The sequence below is a fragment of the Lithobates pipiens genome, unplaced genomic scaffold, assembly GCF_037356315.1.
Source record: "Lithobates pipiens isolate NorthernLeopardFrog02 unplaced genomic scaffold, aLitPip1_a1.2 Scaffold_18, whole genome shotgun sequence".
Taxonomy (NCBI): domain Eukaryota; kingdom Metazoa; phylum Chordata; class Amphibia; order Anura; family Ranidae; genus Lithobates; species Lithobates pipiens.
In genome coordinates, this window is record NW_027507758.1 from 622,915,463 (window position 1) to 622,939,433 (window position 23,971).

At 45.6% G+C, this 23,971-nt stretch overlaps 1 protein-coding gene across 1 annotated transcript in view; it reads right to left on the bottom strand.

Moving 5' to 3' along the window:
• The window catches only part of LOC143986859 (uncharacterized), an 82,795-nt gene extending 62,212 nt beyond the window's left edge, over positions 1-20,583 (bottom strand). The window contains exons 1-7 of the mRNA XM_077485266.1: positions 20,502-20,583; positions 18,470-18,583; positions 18,260-18,383; positions 18,046-18,143; positions 17,761-17,964; positions 17,489-17,630; positions 15,252-16,244 (exon numbers count right to left, since the gene is read on the bottom strand). Coding sequence (XP_077341392.1) covers positions 15,252-16,244; positions 17,489-17,630; positions 17,761-17,964; positions 18,046-18,143; positions 18,260-18,344 — 1,522 coding nt within the window. The 5' untranslated portion in view covers positions 18,345-18,383; positions 18,470-18,583; positions 20,502-20,583. The remainder of the gene's footprint in view (positions 1-15,251; positions 16,245-17,488; positions 17,631-17,760; positions 17,965-18,045; positions 18,144-18,259; positions 18,384-18,469; positions 18,584-20,501) is intronic.
• Between the last annotated feature and the right edge of the window lie 3,388 nt (positions 20,584-23,971).

Sequence of the window (23,971 nt, forward strand, 5' to 3'; positions counted from 1 at the left end):
TCAGACTTGGACACCTTTCCCACCGAAAATCCTCTGGCTTACTGGGTCTTGAGGATGGATCACTGGCCAGAGCTTGCACAGTATGCAATTGAGCTACTGGCCTGTCCTGCATCCAGCGTTCTTTCGGAACGCACCTTCAGTGCTGCTGGTGGCTTTGTTACCGATCACAGGGTGCGCCTGTCCACCGAATCAGTTGATCGACTGACCTTCATCAAGATGAATCAGTCTTGGATCACCCACAGCTACCAAGCACCTGAAGCTGATGTAACAGAATCATTTTTTTTCAAATACCACATCCCTTCAAGACTGCCTATGCTGATGCTGAGTGACTGTCCTGTTATGTTGATTGTCTATCCTCTTCCTCCTCCGCTGATATGTTGGAAGAACATTTCTGGTTCTGGTTGATGCCATCAGCCCAATTTTTCTGCCCCTGTTTAACAGGGGCGTTTAAGTACAATTTTTGATGCAATGCTTTGCAGCAGGGCTAATTCCTGCAATAAAACTAGAGTATATGGTAGAGGTTGCAGTGTGGTGGCACCAGCACCAGTGCCTAAGGCCCAATTTTTCTGCCCCTGTTTAACAGGGGCGATTAAGTACAATTTTTGATGCAATGCTTTGCAGCAGGGCTAATTCCTGCAATAAAACTAGAGTATATGGAAGAGGTTGCAGTGTGGTGGCACCAGCAGCAGTGCCTAAGGCCAAATTTTTCTGCCCCTGTTTAACAGGGACATGTAATTACAATTCTTGATATAATATTTCACAGGAGGGCCCCTTCCTGTGCCCACCCAGAGTAACGGTGAGGACTTATAGTGTTGTGGCACCAGCACCACAACCACCAAAGGTAAATTTTTCTACCACTGTTCAACGGCATGTAATTACAATTCTTGATATAATCGTTCACAGCAGGGCGCTCCAGCGCCCACCAAGAGTCACTTTGAGGGCTTACAATGTTGTGGCAAAACCAACACCTTGTTCTGCCATTTCTGCAGAGCATATAGGGCAGGCCCCTACTTTCAAACATCCAACTTACAAACATCTCCTACTTGCAAACGGAAGGAGACAACAGCAAGTGAGATGAAAAAAGATGGACGACAAAACAAATTATACAGGGGTGATAACCCTTCCCTATGTTTTCCAAAAAGCTTAAAAATAGTTTTTTTGACTGGAGCTACACTTTCAAAATGTACCAGTTGAAAATTACAAACAGATTCAACTTAACACAACAAACCTACACAGTCCCTGTCTTGTTTGCACCGCCTGTATACTGCTGTTCTGAGTATATAGGGCCTGGGGGCCACACGCATTTCCTTTTTTTAATATGGGTACGGGGTTCCCCTTAATATGCATACAAGACCCAAATAGGCTGGTAATGGGCAGGGAGGGCTACCCATGCCATTTTTCTGAATGATTTTCAACCATATTGCAGGAACCAGATATAACATTAAAACCGCAAGCAGTTTTAAATGGTGTTATTTCCATTAAATGTCATTTTGTGCAGGGACTGTTCTAAACACGGGAAACACGTGGCACTTCACAGGCATACTACAGACACCCCCCAGGCACCATATTTACAGGAATATTTCACTTTTTTTTTTCACTTTAATCGTCCTTAAGATCAGTGCTCCCGCCAAAACGGCCATTTTTAAAAACATTTTAGGCATTGACCCATGTCCCCTGGGGCAAAAGCCAGGTCCCCAAACCCTTTTTAGGACAGTATCTTGCATATTAGCCGTTAAAATTAGCACTTTTCATTTCGAACGTTCGAGTCCCATAGACTTCAATGGGGTTCTAACGTTCGTAACGAACGTGGGGTCCGTTCGAAAGTTCTGGTACGAACCGAACCGGGGGGTGTTCGGCTCATCCCTAGTACCTGATACCCCAGCTGGGTAACAACCATGTTATATCTCCATATAACATACATCTCCTCCTCCTCCTCACAGACCCAAACCACTGCCCAGCCCTCTACTACTGCCCCTATTAAATACACTCTACATAAGGGAGGGTGGGTGGGAATCTCTCTCCCTGCCACGCACGACTGACGTCACTTTCTCCTCCTTGCCTCCTTCCTCTCCCAGCGATCACGTCTCTTGCTGAGGCACCTCCCTTTTCTTAAAGAGAACATGCCTCAGCCCCCCCCCCCCGACAGCGTGACTGTGCAGTTCGCACATGTCATGCTGTCCCTTCACTGATTCTCTGCTCCGGGACTCCCTTGACATGTGAAGGACTTATCCCCCCAGTCTCTTCCATCCCCCTAATAAAATCTCCAATCCCTCCCCACAAAAAACAAGGTATTGGAGTAAATGGCCTTGCCGGCCTTTTATTAACAAATTAACATAAACATAAATAAATAACATTTTAAAATTAACTTTTATAATAACCTTCTCTGTACTTTTTATGGTCTTGGAGGGGAACACACACCACTGGTCACTGCGACAAACTTCGTATCAACTTTAGGTCTCCAGTCGCAACCCCCTGACTGTAAGACGGTACCCAACCTTGGCAGTGACCTACCTTTTCCACCCCTTACTGGTTAACCCCTTGTAACCCGAAGGTACCTGATACCCCAGCTGGGTAACAACCATGTTATATCTCCATATAACATACATCTCCTCCTCCTCCTCACAGACCCAAACCACTGCCACAGCACGCAAGGAGTAAGCCCTTACTATTGCGAGCACCTCCACACCCTCAAAGCACGTTGTATACCCTCCTGCAAGCCAAGAGCCCAAAGATCGGTTCCAACTTCATTAAGGTGTACCCCGTCGCTTCTAAGGTACCTCCATGTGTCCACCTCCAACTCTCTATGCCGTATGGTCACCCCCCCATTCCGAACAACGAACCTGCTAACCTCTTTGTTAACTTTAACTCTGGCCCTATCGACCTTTTTAGCAGACCAAGCCCACCGCCAGGACGTCCTGCCCACCATATCTGACCATACGATGACCATCCCCGGGAATGCTGCCTGTAGCCTCAAATAATCACATTTTATGTCTCTTATCAACTGTCTCATAGACCTGGCTCCTATGTCATTCCCCCCCACGTGTAGCACCAAAATATCCGGTGCCCTATCTAAGCAGGCGAACCTGTTGACCTCTGACTTCACCCTGCTCCAAAGCATGCCCGGAACCCTGATCCATCTGACCTGAGCCTCGTGTCTGGGGATACCCAACTGCCTACCATTCGGCCGAACATCAGCTCGCCTGGCACCCCAGTAAACGAAGGAGTGGCCCAAGATCCAAACCAGGCCCACTTCTATACCTGTGAATAAAAGATGAAAAACACAAAATAATGAGTTCCCCCCCAAACAACCATACGAATACCAACAACTACCGCTTAACAAGCCTGTAACAAATGTGGCTGAATGTAAAGCTTGAATCTGTCTGAATCCCACCTCCCGATACGCTTCACCACCTCTTGGCTAAGCCCGGCCCTAGCCGCCTCCGTCGCTGCGCCTATGCGGAAAGAATGAGATGCATAGGTCGTAGGATCGTAACCAGCAGCGGCTAAACATTTTTTGAACACTGCTATGAATTGAAACTTCGACAAGGCCGACCCATCTGCATGCATCAAAAATGAGCCAGTGAACCCCGGCCGCAAGTCCCTGTAAGATTGCACCACGCTCACCGGGCAAATGTGTGACCCAGGAAGACGAAAAATTTCTATCTGCATGCCCTTACCCGCCTGATCCGTCTTTGACCGTTTTATCCGTATCCTGATCGAATCATGTAAGTACTCCAAATCCTCTGCTTGCAGCCCCCCTGTGCTTGTTTCGAACGGCTGACTAACTCCCCCACCCGTAACGCCCCAAAAAACACCAATGCTAAGGCCGCCTGGAATAAGGCACTCTCAAACTCCGAACTGCAAAGGGTGGGGAGCTGCCAAAATAGGCCATGTAGTACTCCAAATGACACAGGACGCCGCCCGTCCCTTTTCTTATGGGCTCTCTTGTAACCCTTAAATGTCTGCCTCACCCAAAATTCTTTAGTATAGTCCCGTTGCCCCTGCAACTTGAAAAGAAAGGCCAAACCTGCCAATTTCTTGTCGATGGCAGCTGCCGAGATGTCCCGCTCAAAACCCATGTTGAGAAAATAGAGAACCGCGTGGACTAACTCCTGGCCCTTAGGCGAGATCTCCAGACTGCGCAAGCATGCATACCATTCCTGCCATACCTTGTAATAGGCGTCCCACGTGGCCTTACTCACTGAGCGCTGAATCCACCTAGCTGCGTTCCCAAGGCAATGTTCCACATCCAGACGGGGCAGGCTACCCCCTGCTGCTCCGCGTCCGGTGCCAACTCCCGAAACCTGGTCCACTGGAAATGAGACAAAGCGTCAGCTACGGTGTTCTCCACCCCCGGTAAATGTACAGTGTAAATGAAAACATTCAATTTCAAACACCGCAGTACCAGGTGTCTCAGCAACCTGACCACCGGCACCGACTTGGCTGACAACCGATTAATCACTTGTACAAAGTAGTATACTCTTTAGTAATAGTATTTACATATAGTTGATTTTGTATTTCACAGGAATGGAGCCCAAACACTTTACCAATTGGGTTTTCTCCAACACCCTGAACCTCCCCCCTTGTACATCAATTAGTGTGGGACGATGTATGTGTGCTTGACTCCCCGATGGGTCCAGTTAGGGCCTCCCGGGCAGTTCAAGCACATATAATATCTCCATTTGGTGTCAGTCTGTCCGTACGGCGGCACCTCTCTCACACACCTTGTATCTGCTATTGTATTTTGGTTATCCCTGATGTGGCAATAGGTCCTTTTCCTTATGCTCAGTATTTTTGGGGTTGGTCTCCATTCCTTTTCTTCCTCCTGCTTTGTTTTAGAAAGTAGTACGCTCTTTATTATTAGCATTTATTTATAGTTGATTTTTGAACTCCACAAAAATGGTGCCCAAACAACTTACTAATTGGGTCTTTTCCAACACCATATCCCCCTTTACATATCAAACAGTGTGGAACCGTGTGTGTGTGCGTGTGCTTGACTCCCTGGTGGGTTCAATCTACACACAGTTTCCCGGTATAGACACTATAGGCAGCCTCCAGGTTGGGGTCTCACAGGTTCCAGGCTTCGTTCGTATGTGAGTATATGCAGCGATAATAGCTTATTACTATCTCTTACATAATTTATTAATTTTCCCTGTCTACACTTTATTATACTGGCTTACTTCTATTTCTCTATTTATTTAGATGCACCCGCCCCTGAGGAAGTGTTTTTTAGCCACAAAACATGTCGGGCATATCTGGATGCATCTTGTGTCTTATATAGATAGTCTATTTGATTTTAGCTCAGTTGGAGTTATTATTGTTATACCACTCTGTTTGAAAGTCACAAACAGAGTGCACCCACCTTTTTTTGAAGCCTATTAGATCCTCTGGCTCTAATCACGTGCTTCAAAAAACAAACAAACGCCCCACTGGAATCCATGTGTCTGGAGCCCCGCATGTAGATTAGGGGGCCGGATGCATGGATAGGGGGGCAGATGTGCGCCCCTGATGGATGGGCCACCACTGGTTCGCCGTTCAGGTCCCAACTTTTTACATGTTTGGGAGTTCTGGTGCAAACCGAACCAGGGGTATTCGACCCAACCCAACTCTATATACTATCTACTGTATATGGAGCCTACACAATATACAAACGTCTGATCTATTTGGAAGTAGAGTGCTATGAGCAGTGAGCAGGGTTCCCCTTTCCTGCCGGCTCTCAGAATATGGAACTCTGCTTTGTTTAGAGCAGTCAGAAGAATAGTTGGTGGAGTCTCGCCTTGTTAGATCTGCCCATACGTCCTCCAATCAGATCTATTGTACTTCTTGACAATGAAAAGACCTGAAAATGTTTCTAGAAATGTGAGGAGTCCAATCACAGAAGATTGTGGAAGACAAAACCTGTAAACACGGCATGACGATTAAAACGTCTTCTTACTGCATAGTTCACGGCAGGAGGCCTATTATGGTAAGACCGGAACTGAACAAAGAGGTTTTTCTATTCGTCTGGATTATAGGAAAAGGAGGAGGAGGAAAAGGGAGTAGTGGGAGGAAGAGGGGGGGTTGCGAGGAGTAGAGGGGGAGGTCAGATTTTCTGAAATGTAATGCGTCTCCACCCACAGAGAGTTCTTCGTCATTAGTCATGTCTCTGGCACAACGTTGGGTGTGTCCATCTGCTTCTTTCTGTATAACGATGTCTCGCCCTCAGGTTGTGTGTATGTTCAGAAGGGTGATGAATAATGTCCTCCCAGGAACAGAGAGCATTCCCAACCATCCTTCTAGACTCAGTCAGCCATGAAGAGATTCCAATCTGCTCTGAACTCTTTTTTTCCGGGCTTCCCAGACTCTTAAAGTTTTCTTCTATAATAGGAAATCCAAAGAAATCAATTGCACACAGATATGTTTATGTATTTTAGAGGACATTTGGAGGGGGTATGTGTGCTCTTTCTTTAAACCACTTCAACCCCACGCTATAGCCGAAAGACAGCTGCAGTACGGACTTACTTTGCCTGTGTACATTGATGCCGTCCCGTGATCATGCTGGTGGCACGCTCTGTGATCGTCCAGTCCTTCGGACTCAGCTCAGCACAGATCAGGGTAAAGGGCCAATCACAGCGGCCCTTTACCATATGATCACTGATAATCAGGGCACCGATGATTGGTGCAGTCCCAACAGTGCTGCCAATCAGTGCCCACAAGTGCCGCCAATCAGTGCTGCCAATCAGTGCCTCATCATCAGGGTCACCTATCAGTGCCACCTACTAGTGCCCATCAGCGCTACCTATTAGTGCTGCCTATCAGTGCCAACCTCTCAGTCCCATCAACCAGTGCTGCCAATCAGTGCCCATCAGTGCTGCCAATCAGTGCACATTTGTGCCTCATCATCAGGGTCACCTATCAGTGCCCATCAGCGCTGCCTATCAGTGCCCATCAGTGCAGCCTTATAAGAACACATAAGTGAAGTAGAAAAATTACCTGTTTGCAAAATGTTGTTACAACAAATAATAGTAATGTTGTTTTGTTTTCAAAATGTTCGTTTTTTTTTTGTTTGTTTAGCAAAAAATAAAAATAAAAACCCCAGTAAGGATATAATACCACCAAAAGAAATGATACAAATTTCATTTGGGTACTGTGTTGCATTTTTACTGTGTTGCATGACCGCGCAATTGACGTTCAAAGGGTGACAGCGTGTGACAACGCTGAAAGATGACCTGGGCTGGAAGGGGGTAAAAGTGCCCGGTAGGCAAGTGGTTAGAAGTTGGCAAAGAAATGTCCATTGCTGGCAATTTCAAACCTTTTTCCTTTCTTTAATGTCAGCGCTGCTTCAGCACAGACCACTCCAAATGAGTGCTATGTGAAAGTGAATGTAAACCCAGTACTTCCAGGCTATAATTTCATTGGGAGTGTGATGATGTCACGAGTGATGTCACTCACTAAGGAGGGTCAACCACAGTTGTCATAGGCCTGTCCAGCCTTCCATAGAGCAGCTAATCACTGCTACAATGCATCCAAGGAATAGATGACTAGATAGCAGTGATCTACTGCTGCAAAACCACAATGGGGGCTGGATCACATCTCAAATGACTAGACCCCCCCCCCCCCCCAAGAACAAAAGAAAAGTCAAATAAAATAAATAAATAAAAAAGTGTAAATCAATATAACAATAAAAATATAAAGCATAAAAATGTTTTTATATATACAGGTATATATATATATATGTATGTATGTATATATATATATATATATATATATATATGCCCTCAGTTGCAGTTGGATATGACAAAACGCATCAGCGCTTGACCTCCACGGCAACAGGAAGTGATATTTATGCTTCACCATCAGCTGGATATTATCAGGAAGTACACAGCGCGGCTGCAGAATTCCCATAGACGCCATTCTGAGCAGCAGACTGGTCAATACGCTACATTTTGTCTTTTACAGCTTTTACTTTTTTTGTATAAGGGAAGGGTTCTGGATTTTAATAAACGTGTGAAACAGGATTACACTATTTTGGAATCTCTGTTTTTATGGTGACATCTAACCGGAGCGGTTCAAGCTGTCCAGAACCTCCCTGAAAACTGATGACTCTTTAGAGTATTAAGAGGATTCATTTTAATGCTTGAGATATTCTGAGATCTGGTGAGTGTGGATCACATGGTGAAGATCTTGGTGTTTGGTGCACGCTTTAACCAACCGTCCAGGATCACCTACTATCTCCTCAGTAGAACTCACTAATTATCATCATATCAAGTTTTATATGTGTAGGAACACATTTGTGTTGTTCTGGAAACTCAGTGGTCTAACATAAGCGCTGTTATAACATAGGACTGATGCAGCAAATTAACTGAATTCTCTTATGTTACTGTTTTGTAATATATATCTATATATACACAAAGTACACACAGGTAATGTAATATTTGGGCGTTTGTCCACACCCAGGAAGCACAGATCTTGATGGCTGTGCTCAAATGTATACGGGTATACACCAGCACTTGTGTAAACAGGCATATACATGGGGGTGTATTCCCATATACAGTATTAAATGCATGTTTATGCTGGTACCACCATAAACCCATGAACAGCCACCTATAGCCATTCATCTCTCATACACCCATACACTATACGGTGCACTAAAAAATGTGCAGAACTCACGTGTGTGTATCCAGTGAATGGGCTGTGTATGTTCACATAGTGAAATGGTAAGGCAATCAAGCTCACCTGCTTATGTAACCAACGCCATGCACAATGTCGAATGAGAATAGGAGTTTGACAGCGAGATCCACCACCAAGCGCCAAAGTGGAGCCACGCCAACCCCATCTCTGGCGTGAGATGGACAGAGGACGTCCCTGCATCACGGCATCAAAAGATGCCACGAACAGGTCGTAGCATGACGCCGATGCGTAGGAGGGCCCCCCTTCCAATATCTCAAGAGAGACACAGAAGGGAAGCAATGCTACGCATCACAGCTCCGGAATCAAGACAAGGAATGGGCTCCACCCATCCCCAACCCAGACCAGCTTCAATGTGGATAGAGTCATACAGAACAACAGTGGCCAGATTGTACTAGGCCTCTGGCATGCACACCTCTTACCCAGGAGTGCGGATCATGTACTGTTTTTTGATCTATACTCATATCTACCCCTGGCCATTGCAGCAGAGAACACGGGCATATGATGAATCAGGTCTGTGGACCAATATTACTGGGACTCATTCTTCTTTGTAATGCCCGTTTTGGAGGTTACGTCCAAAAAAACTCGGAAACTGTGACAGGTTTCCATGCAAATAGTGTAGCAATTTGGGTTGGCGGCGATAAACTGCTAGGCATATAAATTGCTTTGGTCCACAATCGATCAATACAGATCTTCTGTGAGAAACATCTAATGAAAAAAAAAAATCAAGAGCGGTTGTTAAATTTGCTGTTTCGACCTGAATTCTGGGTTGGGCAGCGAATGAGGGAAGTACGGGAGCTGCAGAAAAATTGGGGAGCTGACAATCAGGACTTGCAAACACATCCAGATGGACACTATGGGCCTGTCTTCTCATTCATGGTGGCTGCGGGACACTACTTGTGCTAGCCACCACCCCAGCTTGAACTGCGCTTATGTTAAATTTTCTGTGTCCACCTGAATTCTGGGTTGGGCAGCGAATGAGGGAAGTAGGGTAGCTGCAGAAAAATTGGGGAGCTGCCAATCAGGACTTGCAAGCACATCCAGATGGACACTATGGACCTGTCTTCTAATTCATGGTGGCTGCGGGACACTACTTGTGCTAGCCACCACCCCAATTTCAACTGCGCTTATGTTAAATTTGCTGTTTCCACCTGAATTCTGGGTTGGGCAGCGAATGAGGGAAGTACGGGAGCTGCAGAAAAATTGGGGAGCTGCCAATCAGGACTTGCAAGTACATCCAGATGGATACTATGGACGTTATGGGACTGTCTTCTCATTCATGGTGGCTGCGGGACACTACTTGTGCTAGCCACCACCCCAGCTTGAACTGCGCTTATGTTAAATTTGCTATTTCCACCTTTATTCTGGGTTGGGCAGCGAATGAGGGAAGTAGGGCAGCTGCCAATCAGGACTTGCAAGCACATCCAGATGGACACTATAGACGTTATGGGGCTGTCTTCTAATTCATGGTGGCTGCGGGACACTACTTGTGCTAGCCACCAACCCAACTTGAACTGCGCTTATGTTAAATTTGTTGTTTCCACCTGAATTCTGGGTTGGGCAGGGAATGAGGGAAGTACGGGAGCTTCAGAAAAATTGGGGAGCTGCCAATCAGGACTTGCAAGCACAAACAGATGGACACTATGGGCCTGTCTTCTAATTCATGGTGGCTGCGGGACACTACTTGTGCTAGCCACCACCCCAGCTTGAATTGGGCTTATGGGACTCGCTTTCACCTGGTGAAAGTGCATGCACATTCATTCTCTGTGAATGGGATGGTGGAATGAATGTTGTTAGTCTCATTGCTGAGCTGTTTGGATGGTTTCCTTTAAATTAAAATGGAAAACACTATCTTTGGATATTAGATGGTGCTAATTTCTTTGATACTTAGCGCCATCTCAAGCTAAAATGCAGTGTTGGTTTATTTAACTGCTTCTGTATCTGACCACCTGCAAACTACTGCAGACAGGTGGCCCCAACAGGCATACCTGTATATCGCAGGCCCATTCTGGGTACAGGCTTGTGCATGCGCTCCCCCCCCACCAACACCCGCTTTGATTAGACACAGTCGGGATTTTGTCAGCAGGTTCCTGCCAATGATTCATGGACAGGATCTGCTGATCGGCTGTGTCCAATCCCAGTTCAGAGCCCTATGTTGACAAACAACACAGTTCTGTACAGAGGGAACGATCTCTCTGTTTCTTATCCCTGCAAAAGCAGGGAGAAGGAACAAAGAGACATTTTTAGTAAAAAGCAGCACATAATACACACATTAACACATGTTATGCTGGCCATACGCGGGTCGAATTTTCGAAATAACTTTCTCTTGAAAATCAGAAAATTTGTGCGTTTTGTGATTCGATGGTGCCACCATTGATTTTTGAAATTCGACCAACCAAACCTTCAATTTCACCTCATGTTCCTACAGAAGAGAATTTTTGTGTCTGGGAATCTTCTTTTCTTTCCGGGAATTTTCTTTTCTTGCACATGAGCATTTCTTTTTCGAATTACATTTCTGCAACGATTCTCCCATCATTGATTAGAAAATCATTTGTTTTTTCAAAAAATTTCCAACATGTCCGATTATTAAAATTCGATGGCCGCACGAAAATCGACCGTTGCTGCAGCCCACTTAATGATGCGAAATTCGTACAAAAATTCTTAGATAAGATTTTTGAAAGAAAGTTCTTTCGAAATTCGACCCGTGTTTGGCCAGCATAAGGCACACACTTAACCCCTTGATTACTCCAAATGCTAACTTCTTCCCAGCCAGTGTCATTAGTACAGGGACAGTGTATGGCATTAACACTGATCACTGTATTAGTGTCACTGGTGATGTCAGATTACCTCCGCATTATCACAGTCCCACTATAAGTGGCTGATCTATACCATTACTAGAATAAAAACAATAAATAAAAATTCCAGTCTATATCCAATAGTTTGTAGACACTATAACTTTCATGGAAACCAATCAATATAAGCTTATTGTTTAAATTCTTTTACCAAAGACATGTAGCATTTTTTTAACAGATATATTTTATTGCAGAAAGTAAAAAATAATTTTTTTTTCGTGTATATATAATAAAAATCCAGTGGTGATCACATACCACCAAAAGAAAGCTCTATTTATGTGAAAAAAAAAATGTAAATTTAATTTGGGTACAGTGTTGCATGACCAAGCAATTAAAGTAGTGCAGTGCTGAATAGCAAAAACTGGCCCGTGAAGGAGGTAAATTCTTCTGGAACGGAAGTGGTTAAAGTTTTACTAAACCCAAGAGTCTGCATTCACTATATCCAGTCTCCCCAGGACTCTGCATTCATTATATCTGGTCTCCCCAGGACCCTGCATTCACTATATTTGGTCTTCCCAGGACCCTGCATTCACTATATTTGGTCTCCCCAAGACTCTGCAGTCACTATATCTGGTCTTCCCAGCATTCACTATATTTGGTCTCCCCAGGATTCTGCAGTCACTATATCTGGTCTCCCCAGCATTCGCTATATTTGGTCTCCCCAGGACTCTGCAGTCACTATATCTGGTCTTCCCAGCATTCAATAGATTTGGTCTCCCCAGGACTCTGCAGTCACTATATCTGGTCTCCCCAACATTCACTATATTTGTTCTTCCCAGGACCCTGCATTCACTATATCTGGTCTCCCCAGCATTCGCTATATTTGGTCTCCCCAGGACTCTGCGGTCACTATATCTGGTCTCCCCAGCATTCACTATATTTGGTCTCCCCAAGACTCTGCAGTCACTATATCTGGTCTTCCCAGCATTCACTATATTTGGTCTCCCCAGGATTCTGCAGTCACTATATCTGGTCTCCCCAGCATTCGCTATATTTAGTCTCCCCAGGACTCTGCAGTCACTATATCTGGTCTCCCCAGGAATCTTCAGTCACTATATCTGGTCTCCCCAGCATTCACTATATTTGGTCTATATTTGGTCTCCCCAGGACTCTGCAGTCACTATATCTGGTCTCCCCAGCATTCGCTATATTTGGTCTCCCCAGGACTCTGCAGTCACTATATCTGGTCTTCCCAGCATTCGCTATATTTGGTATCCCCAGGACTCTGCAGTCACTATATCTGGTCTCCCCAGAACTCACTATATTTGGTCTTCCCAGGACCCTGCATTCACTATATCTGGTCTCCCCAGCATTCGCTATATTTGGTCTCCCCAGGACTCTGCGGTCACTATATCTGGTCTCCCCAGCATTCACTATATTTGGTCTCCCCAAGACTCTGCAGTCACTATATCTGGTCTTCCCAGCATTCACTATATTTGGTCTCCCCAGGATTCTGCAGTCACTATATCTGGTCTCCCCAGCATTCGCTATATTTAGTCTCCCCAGGACTCTGCAGTCACTATATCTGGTCTCCCCAGGAATCTTCAGTCACTATATCTGGTCTCCCCAGCATTCACTATATTTGGTCTATATTTGGTCTCCCCAGGACTCTGCAGTCACTATATCTGGTCTCCCCAGCATTCGCTATATTTGGTCTCCCCAGGACTCTGCAGTCACTATATCTGGTCTTCCCAGCATTCGCTATATTTGGTATCCCCAGGACTCTGCAGTCACTATATCTGGTCTCCCCAGAACTCACTATATTTGGTCTTCCCAGGACCCTGCATTCACTATATCTGGTCTCCCACAGTACATAAATTATTTTAGTAAATATAAATGGCTAAATACCTTTTATTCATCAGCAGTTAGAGTAGTTTTGTTACTTCTATAAGTGTCTGGTTAAAGCTTGTAGGAGGAGTTTTAATTCTATTCTGACTGTCCAAAGAGACTGGAGGACCCCTCACCCTCTGTCTGGACAGTGCTGATTGGCCTTGTGTTGATGACATGCTCCCGCACCCCCCCGATAAAAAATATCTCTAGCAACACACACCAAACTGAGCATGTACAGAGTGCCCTCAAGGCTCTGTTCTGTCAGGAGATGGATTGGGGACTGTGGAAGAAGGGGAGGATCAGAAAAGACAGGCTCAAACAGCATTTTTAAACAATGCAGAGGCTTAACCAATTAGGTTCCACAGTGGATATAACAAGCTGATTTCACTGTTGTGGGTTTAGTAACACTTTAAAGGATATGTAAACCCAACATTTCTTATTCCTCATATGTGCTTGCTGCACCATGTACTTGTATGAAAGTCTCCTGTACTCTTTATAATGCTTCCTTCATGTGCAGTCCCTCTGCCCTCCTATTGAAATCTGACCACACTAGGCATTGCAGCACAGCACTGTCAGTTCTCTAGCTGTGCTGAAAACTTAGCCTGCTCTCCTCCAATGATCAGACTTGTCCTGATATGCCCACCCCCCCTTCCCCGCACAGCCATTTACTAGGAAGACTAGTGTGCTGCCATTTATCCTCCCTCAGTTTATGCAACTGAGAACAGAGAGAATGTGATCACTTATAAAAAAAGGGATTAAAATGTATATATATGATGATGATGAATAGGTCACTGGTGCGCCTTGGGTGCCGGATAGAGCAAAGGAGAAAAGTGAGGGGAGGCACAACCCCAAGAAGGCAGGATGTCCTCCAGAGGCAGCCACCCTATTCCACCAGATTGTGGAGCTGTTATCTCCCGGCCCACTTCCCACAGCTCAGCTGTCTTGGCCTCTTTTAGCACATGTGCAGCCGATCGCACTGTTGCAATTTGCAATCTCTGCTGCAAGCAGATCAAGCATGGCAAAGACACCAGCTATTTGGGTGCCAAATGCTTGACAAGGCATTTAACGTCCCACCACTCAGCCCGTTGGCAAGAGCACCTGAAAGCCACACAAAAGGGACACAATTCTTCTCCTCACCTTTCATGTCTACCCCCGCGATATCTCATGATCTCTCAGCAGCCTCCACTGACAGGGATGATGGTATAGCAAAGGGTGTCCCAGGACCTTGCAACACGTCTGCCAGCAGCACACCACCAGCAGCACACCACCAGCTGTAGAACATAGCAGACAAATTTCTCTGCCCCAGCTGCTGCACTGAAAAATAAAATACACTCAGTGCCACCCACATGCCCAGCGTCTAAATTCCAGGGAAAAAATCAATAAAAAAAAAGTATTTTTTTTCTTTCTTTATAAATGTCAGTTTTGCTGCAGCAGGTTCTATACAGGATACAGATGCACCAGTTTACAGGCAGACTAAAGGGACTCCACAGGCATTGTATTTGAAGGATTTTTTAATCTTTATTGTTTATTGTTTCACCTAAACCATCATTAAAATCACTGCTGCTTTAAAAACATTTTTTTTTAAGTTTCTTTTTTTGCATTGGTACATATCCTCCAGGGCAGTACCTGGTCCCCCATACCCTTTATATGGCCAGTAACTTGCATATAAGCCTTCAAAATGGGCACTTTTGATTTTTCAAGATCCTACACGATGAAGATAAGCCATGGGGTATACGGAGGTGTATATCAGGGTGTGTTTATTTTCCGCACGAGAGCTGTGATGTCCAGCAATATTCATATAAAAGACATTTTTCACACTTAAGGCACTAATACACCTCTCGGGTGTTGTGTGGGATCCCTGATGTACAGGAAGACAGGGCTTCAGCAAGGAACAATTCCCTCACTCAGGACAGGAAAGTGGCTTCTCTCCTGTGTGACACTTCTGATGTTTGTAAAGAGTGGACTTGTGCGAAAAACATTTCCCACACTGAGGACAGGAAAGTGGCTTCTGCCCCGTGTGAGATTTCTTATGTGTGTTAAGATTGGACCTCTGCGAAAAACATTTACCGCACTCAGAACAGGAAAGTGGCTTCTCACCTGTGTGAGATCTCTGATGTGTGTAAAGATTGAACTTCTTTGAAAAACTTTTCCCGCACTCAGGACAGGAATACGGCTTCTCCCCTGTGTGAGTTCTTTGATGTGTGACAAGCTCTGATTTTTGTATAAAACATTTCCCGCACTCAGAACAGGAATATGGCCTCTCTCCCGTGTGAGATCTGTGATGTATGTAAAGATGGGACTTCCGTGAAAAACATTTCCCGCACTCAGGACATGAATAAGGTTTTTCCCCCGTATGAGATCTCTGATGGCTGTAAAGAGTGGACTTCTGTGAAAAATGTTTCCCGCACTCAGCACAGGAATATGGTTTCCCAGCTGTGTGGAGCCACTGATGTTTTTTAAGATTAGAATTTTGGGAAAAACATTTTCCACACTCAGGACAGGAATACGGCTTCTCACCTGTGTGGAACCTCTGATGTATTTGAAGATAAGACTTTTGAGAAAAACATTTTCCACACTCAGGACAGGAATATGGTTTTTCTCCCGTGTGAGTTCTTTTATGCACATCAAATTTGGATTTAGAATGGAAACTCTTCCCGCACTCAGTACAGGAAAACCTCTTCTCTGTTGGAAGGACGGCACCGTCCCTCACAGTCTGAGGTTCCTCAGGATAAGAGGAATACGATGGTCCATCTACACTGTGTGGTGCCGGATGGACATTTGAGGTAGTCGGGTTTTCTCCTGGACTATACTGTGTGATGTCCTCATCTTCTACTTTACAGTCTGGAGACAAAGTGAGACAATCCTCTGAGGTTTTCCTCATCTCCCGTCCATCTACTAAAATAGAAATAAAAAGATTATTACTAGACATGAGCTGATTGGTTCCCCTAAACCAGGACTCCGCCCACATCAAGCAGCTTTGTCTCTGAGGATCTTACAATTCCCCCCTCAAGGTAACTAGTAAATGGGTCCTCTGATCTCCTACCAGATCATTTCTTTATTCATGGACCTTAGTCAGAGAGTGAGGAAACAACGAGAACTGTCTTTTATAGGAGTGACAGTGATGAGGGGATTATAGGACGAGTGTCCCCTCCCCCTCTATCACTCATTGCCATCTTCCCAACACAAGAAGTCCTGCACTTCCTTATTTACTCCATGATTTAGTCATGAATAACAGCAGGGCTGAGCCCCACCAGAGGTCAGAGAGTGAGGATGGGGGGAGAACAACCAAGATGAAGACTGGACTGATCCTGAAGACCCCCATCATTGGGTTATTGACTCCTCCCTCATTATCACTTTCTGTTTAAGGTTCCAAAGTTTGAGGATGTTATCACATTATTATCAACATGTAAAAGTCTGTGCTCCAATCAGATCATCAGATATAAAATGTCCAGCTGGTAGAAAATGGGTGCAAAAGAAGCAAGGACTATATAGTGTACAACTTATTATATAGGATACAAAAGTTAGAACTATGCAGTATCATAGTGATTTTATGGACAACAAATGTATATAGTGCAGGGGTCAGGAGTATGTAATGTACAATATAAATTATATAGTGTAAGACTCATAATATTGGTATTCAGCAATCAGTGAAATCTTAAATGTTTACTTGAAGTTGCAGAGATCCCACACCGCTGCCTCCCATCTCCTGAGACTGCACTCAGTGACTTGGGTCTGAGACTATACAGACATATCCCTCCACCCGGCACAGCCAGCAGACAACAGAACAAGTAATCCTGGGAGAATTGCTCTGTCAGAGGTCTTGCTAGACTCTGGCATGGGGCAGAAGACCCAAAGCACATACCCTAGGTGCCTAGGTCCAGCAACACCTATGGTGAAAATTTAAATTTTATTCCCAGCTGAACCCCAGAATCTCCATAAATCCAGTCTAGATACATAAATTGTGTCTGCAGCACAGAGAAGGAAGATTATCCAAGAGAAATACAGGAATACAGGACGGGGATCACAGCTCAGAAAAGTGACCAGGGTATTACAGGCTGATATCACCCAGTCCCCGCCCTACTCTGGACCAATCAGTGAGCAGTATGGGTGGAGGAATGTATTTAGTGTTAATGACCCACCTGTGCTGATCTCTGTAGGAGTGTCCTCCTCTATAAATGTCCCCGTTATTCCATCCTCCTCCATAGACTGCTGATCATCCCTCACATACATTTCTCGTTCTTCTGCTTTAACCTCAACTTTTATATTTATCAGATCTTCACCCTAAACCAAGAAAATTAGAGAAAATGATATCTGTAAGAAACAAGCTTTAATCTTGTAACATCACATAAAAAAAAAAAAATCTACACATTGTCACCACAAGTCCATGTTCTAGATGCTTCTTCCTACCAACCTTGTGGTGAGGGATGGTGTGATCTTCCTGCGTGGAATCCCGGGAATACAGAGGACGGGAATATCTCTCTGGTGGGTTCCTGGTATTTGGTGGCTCCATCATATCCTTGTGTCCTTCTGAAAACTCCTCCTTCACACCATACTCCTCATCCTCCTCTTTATACTCTTCTTTAACAACAATATTATAATCCGCAAGGTTTCCACTCTGAAAGAGGTCATAAAACATTAATTGTAACAAATATGCTTGTATATAAATCAGAACTACCAATAATTGTCAATCATCTACCTGATGATGATGAGGGATGGTGGGACCTTCCTGTGTGGAATCCCAGGAATACAGAGGACGGGGACATCTCTCTGGTGGGTTCCCATTACTGGATCCATCTGTAGGAAACACACACACTGACTGAATACATTGTTTCTATGTGTTTATCAGATGATGGGGGATCTAGGTGGAGCCTCCGTACTGCTCTCTCCTTTACAATAAAGTCTCCTCTTACCCGGTGATGTGAGGGGCGGCTGATTGTCCATCATGACGTCCTTGTAGAGATCCTTGTGTCCTTCTAAATACTCCCACTCCTCCATGGAGAAATAGACAGTGACATCCTGACACCTTATAGGAACCTGACACACACAATGATACAGTCACCATCCAGACACATCCCTTGTCTGTTACTGGATAATGTCCCAGAATTCCCGGCACCGCTCACCTCTCCTCCATCATCTCTCTGGTGACTTCTAGAATCTTCTTTTAATTCTCTATGGAGGCGATGTGATGGTCATATGATCAACAGGCTTCCCAAATTTCACGAATCTTAGAAGATCTATATTTGAATAGCACAATCAAATAACATTCCCATAATCCTCCTCCTCTCCAGTCAGGTCTGTATCTTAAATTAATAGAGATAACAGTGATTTAATGTGACCTCTCAGATTCCTCCTCACCTCTCCATTTAGGTCTCTATTTATCAAAGCCCCATTTCAGGCTGAGGTAAGATTTACCCACACTGGACCCCCCCCCCACTCTGCAGGTTAAAAGTTTGTTGCAGGCATTCTGACATCAATACATACAACACATCTCCAACAGTCCTGCTTTGAACAAGAGGATGTCGAGGGTCTTCTAAACATCCTAAGATCATTGTAAAAATATAGAAAATAACCAGATGGAGGGACATTGGGAGGAGGAGCTGTGAGGTCAGTGTGATGTCATAGGATTCTCTGACTCTGGATGGAGGAACATTAGGAGGAGGAGCTGTGGGGTCAGTGTGATGTCATAGGATTCTCTGACTCTGGATGGAGGAACATTAGGAGGAGGAGCTGTGATGTCATAGGATTCTCTGACTCTGGATGGAGGGACATTGGGAGGAGGAGCTGTGAGGTCAGTGTGATGTCATAGGATTCTCTGACTCTGGATGGAGGAACATTAGGAGGAGGAGCTGTGGGGTCAGTGTAATGTCATAGGATTCTCTGACTCTGGATGGAGGAACATTAGGAGGAGGAGCTGTGATGTCATAGGATTCTCTGACTCTGGATGGAGGGACATTGGGAGGAGGAGCTGTGAGGTCAGTGTGATGTCATAGGATTCTCTGACTCTGGTTGGGGGGGGCATTGGGAGGAGGAGCTGTGGGGTCAGTGCGATGTCATAGGATTCTCTGACTCTGGATGGAGGGACATTGGGAGGAGGAGCTGTGAGGTCAGTGTGATGTCATAGGATTCTCTGACTCTGGTTGGGGGGGCATTGGGAGGAGGAGCTGTGGGGTCAGTGCGATGTCATAGGACTCTCTGACTCTGGATGGAGGGACATTGGGAGGAGGAGCTGTGAGGTCAGTGTGATGTCATAGGATTCTCTGACTCTGGTTGGGGGGGGCATTGGGAGGAGGAGCTGTGGGGTCAGTGTGATGTCATAGGATTCTCTGACTCTGGTTGGGGGAGGGCATTGGGAGGAGGAGCTGTGGGGTCAGTGCGATGTCATAGGATTCTCTGACTCTGGATGGAGGGACATTGGGAGGAGGAGCTGTGAGGTCAGTGTGATGTCACAAGATTCTCTGACTCTGGATGGAGGGACATCGGGAGGAGGAGCTGTGGGGTCAATGTGATGTCACAGGATTCTCTGACTCTGGATGGAGGGACATCGGGAGGAGGAGCTGTGGGGTCAATGTGATGTCACAGGATTCTCTGACTCTGGATGGAGGGACATCGGGAGGAGGAGCTGTGGGGTCAGTGTGATGTCATAGGATTCTCTGACTCTGTATGGAGGGACATTGGGAGGAGGAGCTGTGAGGTCAGTGTGATGTCATAGGATTCTCTGACTATGGATGGAGAGACATTTCTCTCGGGCCTTTACATTTTAGGATTAATATATGAGACTGAGATCATTATGGAAAAATACATTTCAGGACATTTACTACAAATGACATTTTTCCCTCTTTCTTCCTGTTGGAATCTTATAAAATAAGGGGAAACATAATCCAATCCTCACAAAATAACCCCCCACCCTCCACCATTTATAAAAGTCATATAATGCGTTCGAATAGACTGATGAGGTGAGAAAGTCATTGGTGGGAAAGGTGACGCATCTACAAAATGAATGTTGTGACCCTGAAGGGGTTAATCTCGGTTTCCACACTACATATATGTGTATCATCATCTGCTGGAGATAAAAGACATCACAGTGACTATGGAGGAAGAGGATGGACATGACGGGGGGTTACTGGGTGTAAATAGAAAATAAGATCTTATTACCTCCTCTGCTGCCACTTCCAGTAACGTCTCCACTCTACTTCGTACCTCATGGAATTTCCTGTCTGCAACTGACATCACTTCCTGTCTTCCATAGAGACGTCCTGTCTGGATAGAAATGAGATCACCACCTTGTGGAGCTCAGAGGATCTGCAGTCCAGAGAAATGTCTCGTAGTGTGAACACGGCCTTGTGCTATGTGGCTATGTGTATATGTACTGTATATCCTTATGGATGGGGTCATCTCCACTCTCACCAAGGGGGATAGAAATATATTACTGCCTAGTCCAGGCTTGCTCAGCCAGGGTTCCTCCAAAGGTTTCTAGGGGTTCCTCGAGCAATGAACAATTTCTGTTTCTCAGTACTTGAGGTGATTGTAGCCATATTAGTGCAACTGTGACAGAGAAAATTAAGTACTGTCCATGATACTTTTTTTATTTACACTAACATATCAGTTTTCATGAATGAGCTTTCGGGGTGTGTCCCCTTCTTCAAGGTCCAAGCAGTACTCAACTGCTTGGACCTTGAAGAAGGGGACACACCCCGAAAGCTCGTCCATGAAATATGATGTTAGTGCAAATAAAAACAAAGTATCACGGACAGTACTCAATTTTCTCTGTTCCTAAGTAAGAACTATGTCATAGACGTTGATGTAAGAATGTCCTTTTCCCACCGATTACTGATATCCTCAATTGGAAAAGGATCCTTCGGGGATCCTTCTCCTATTGATCACCAATGAAAGGGAGCAATTATCAGACCATGTGGAATGAGCTCCAGGTTTGGACTGAACTCATGTTTGGACTGAAGTTGAGTTATTTGGGGTGTCAGAGAATGGCTGAACTAAATGGGTATTCAGCTGAACCCCCAGCTGCAGTATTGCTACCATTGCTAAATGTAGCAGCTTCCCACTCAGGTTAGTTGATAGGCACCCTAACACTGGTGATGTATTCCTCAGGCCCGTTCAGTTGTCAACCAGGGATGGCGGGCTGATAAGTTAATGTAAACAAAATGTAAAACAAGAATCATGCTAGACCCTTCAAGTCCATTATGAATGCTGAGAGGAAACGTAAAAACAAGAATAAAATGGTGGGGTCCCAACCAACATCCATACCAGACCCTCATCCGAGCATGCAGCCTGGCTTCCCAGGAAAGAGTTGGGGGTTGGGGAGAGAGCATGCCACCTCCTGAACTATGCCAGGCCACATACTCTCAACATGGGCAGAGTATCTTGCCGAGTTCATTCCCTCCTGGTTGGGTAGATGAACAAGTACAATGTACAAGCTTGTATCGGGGGAACATGAGGAATCTGTACAACATAAGGCTTTGGGAAATGAATATCTGTTTGCAGAAAACAGGGGAGATATTGGAACTCTAATTCACGGTAATTAGTTATGAGCTGAACTGTCCTGGGTTACTTTGGTGTGATGCTGAACTGAATCCCATTGAAATCAACAGGAGCCAAATCTGTAAAATAACAAATGCCCATTACCTGGGCTAATGGGCAAGGTGGTGTCAAAATAGCATGGGGGGAGGGATGTTCACTGTTTTGGAAAACATATACCAATGTTAAAAATATTTTTTTAACTGCTTGCCGACCGGCTCACACCGATATATGTCGGCAGAAGGGCATGTACAGGCAGATTAACCTACCTGTATGTAGCGCTGGCTCCTGACGAGCATGCACTATATGTTTTCAAAGTTAATTCTCCTGAAACCACAGTTGGGTTTTGGGGCTAATTTTACTAAATGTATGGTTTGGGTAACAGTCTGGCTGGGTTGAACTGGGTTCTCCTTGACCGCAGGTTTCGCTGTCACCGCCGGCAAGTGTGAGAACACAGTCTAGCTGGGTGTATTGAATGCCATGTTTTCTTTTGGAACCAGCCCAGTGGGAGTGTTCTCCTGCTGTGCCTTCTGGGAGGTGGTATTTAAGGTACTGACATCACGTGGTCCGGGGTTGTGGTCCAGAAAGGGTTTTCTGTCTGTTGGGTCCTGGTCCTCCTGACCAGCTCCCTGGCCCTCCTGGCCTGGGGTGCGGAATCATCCAAGTCTCGGGGCTGGCTAGCCCGAGGCGAAGCAACTGCAGGGACATGCCTGAATGGATATCGGGGTATTATTGATTCAAAGGTGGTCCTGTGCCGTCTCGTCTAAGGGAGAGGCCCAGCAACTGGAGAAGCACCCAGGGGAGGACTCTTCAGGAGAAGGCCGTGCACAAGGCTAGCTTCTCTGAAGGAGCCTGGAGGCTCAGTTGAAGGACACTTCATGGATCTACACTCACATGGTATCGCCGGATTGGCTGAGAGATACTGGTACCTTATGATAGCTCTTTAAATTTGTCTACGTCCCTCAGTTATGCTCAAGTCTGTGGCAGAGACTTTTCTCTTAAGTATTCTACATTCAAGTCTGTGGCAGAGACTTTGCTTAACACCCCACCGGCTGCTAGGCCTAGTGAGAGGAGGTCTATCTGGGGGTTGTAGAATTCAGCCGTGAAACGGTTGTTCTCTGGATTTCTTCTATAAGAGACTTATCATTTCTGCAGTCCAAAGTACCTGAACTTAATCCTAACCCTCTACCCTAAACTGAGAGACTTTGTTTATACTTTAAATAAATAACCCAAAAAGAAGATTCAGTTTCCACATTTCTTGGGGCCATTTACCACGGGAAACCCTAGACGGAGAAACAATCAAGAAGGTAACAGTAAGCCCAATAAAACCAGCAGCTCCTTCGGGGGTCAGTGCTACATGTATTTTGCCCTTTAAGAAGTGGTTTGTGGGCGTGGGGGCATGCGCGCCGCTCACCGTGACCTCCGGTGGGCGGCGCGCAGCCTGTTAAGATTACTAGGAGGTTTATTCATTTTGCTACTAAATACTTCCCATCTTTAGCCCAGGTTCACACTGAGCTGTGGGAATGAAGCCGCGCGAGTTCAGCTGAATTTCACTCCCGCGTGTCAGTCCAGATTTCGGCCGCGATTTTACAGACATCTCTGTGGGTTTCTACACAGATATCAATCAAAATCGCACCCCTGAAATTGCAAGAAGTAGTACAGAAACTACTTTTTGAAAATGCAGCGTGGCACCAATTAGGATGGTGCCATTGCCGGCAATTGCCGCCAATTTGACATGTCAAATTGCACCAGTGTGAACCAGGGCTTAACCACTTCCCGACCAGCGCACGACGATGTACGTCGACAGAATGGCACGGGCAGGCATAGTGGCGTACAGGTACGTCCAATATTCAATGCCGCCCTGCCATCGGGAGGGCGCCGGCGGCGGCGCGCTCCCGCGCTGGTCGGGACCCCCGTGAGTCCGGTCGCGGGACCCGCGGACTCGATCGCCGCGGGCATCCCCGCGATCGTCTCACGGAGCGGCCGAATGGAGGAAATGCCGAGTAAACAGCATTTCTCCATTCTCCCTAGCAACTAGTGACCCTGATCTCTGCTCCATGTGATTGGAGCAGAGATCAGTGTTCACTAAATGA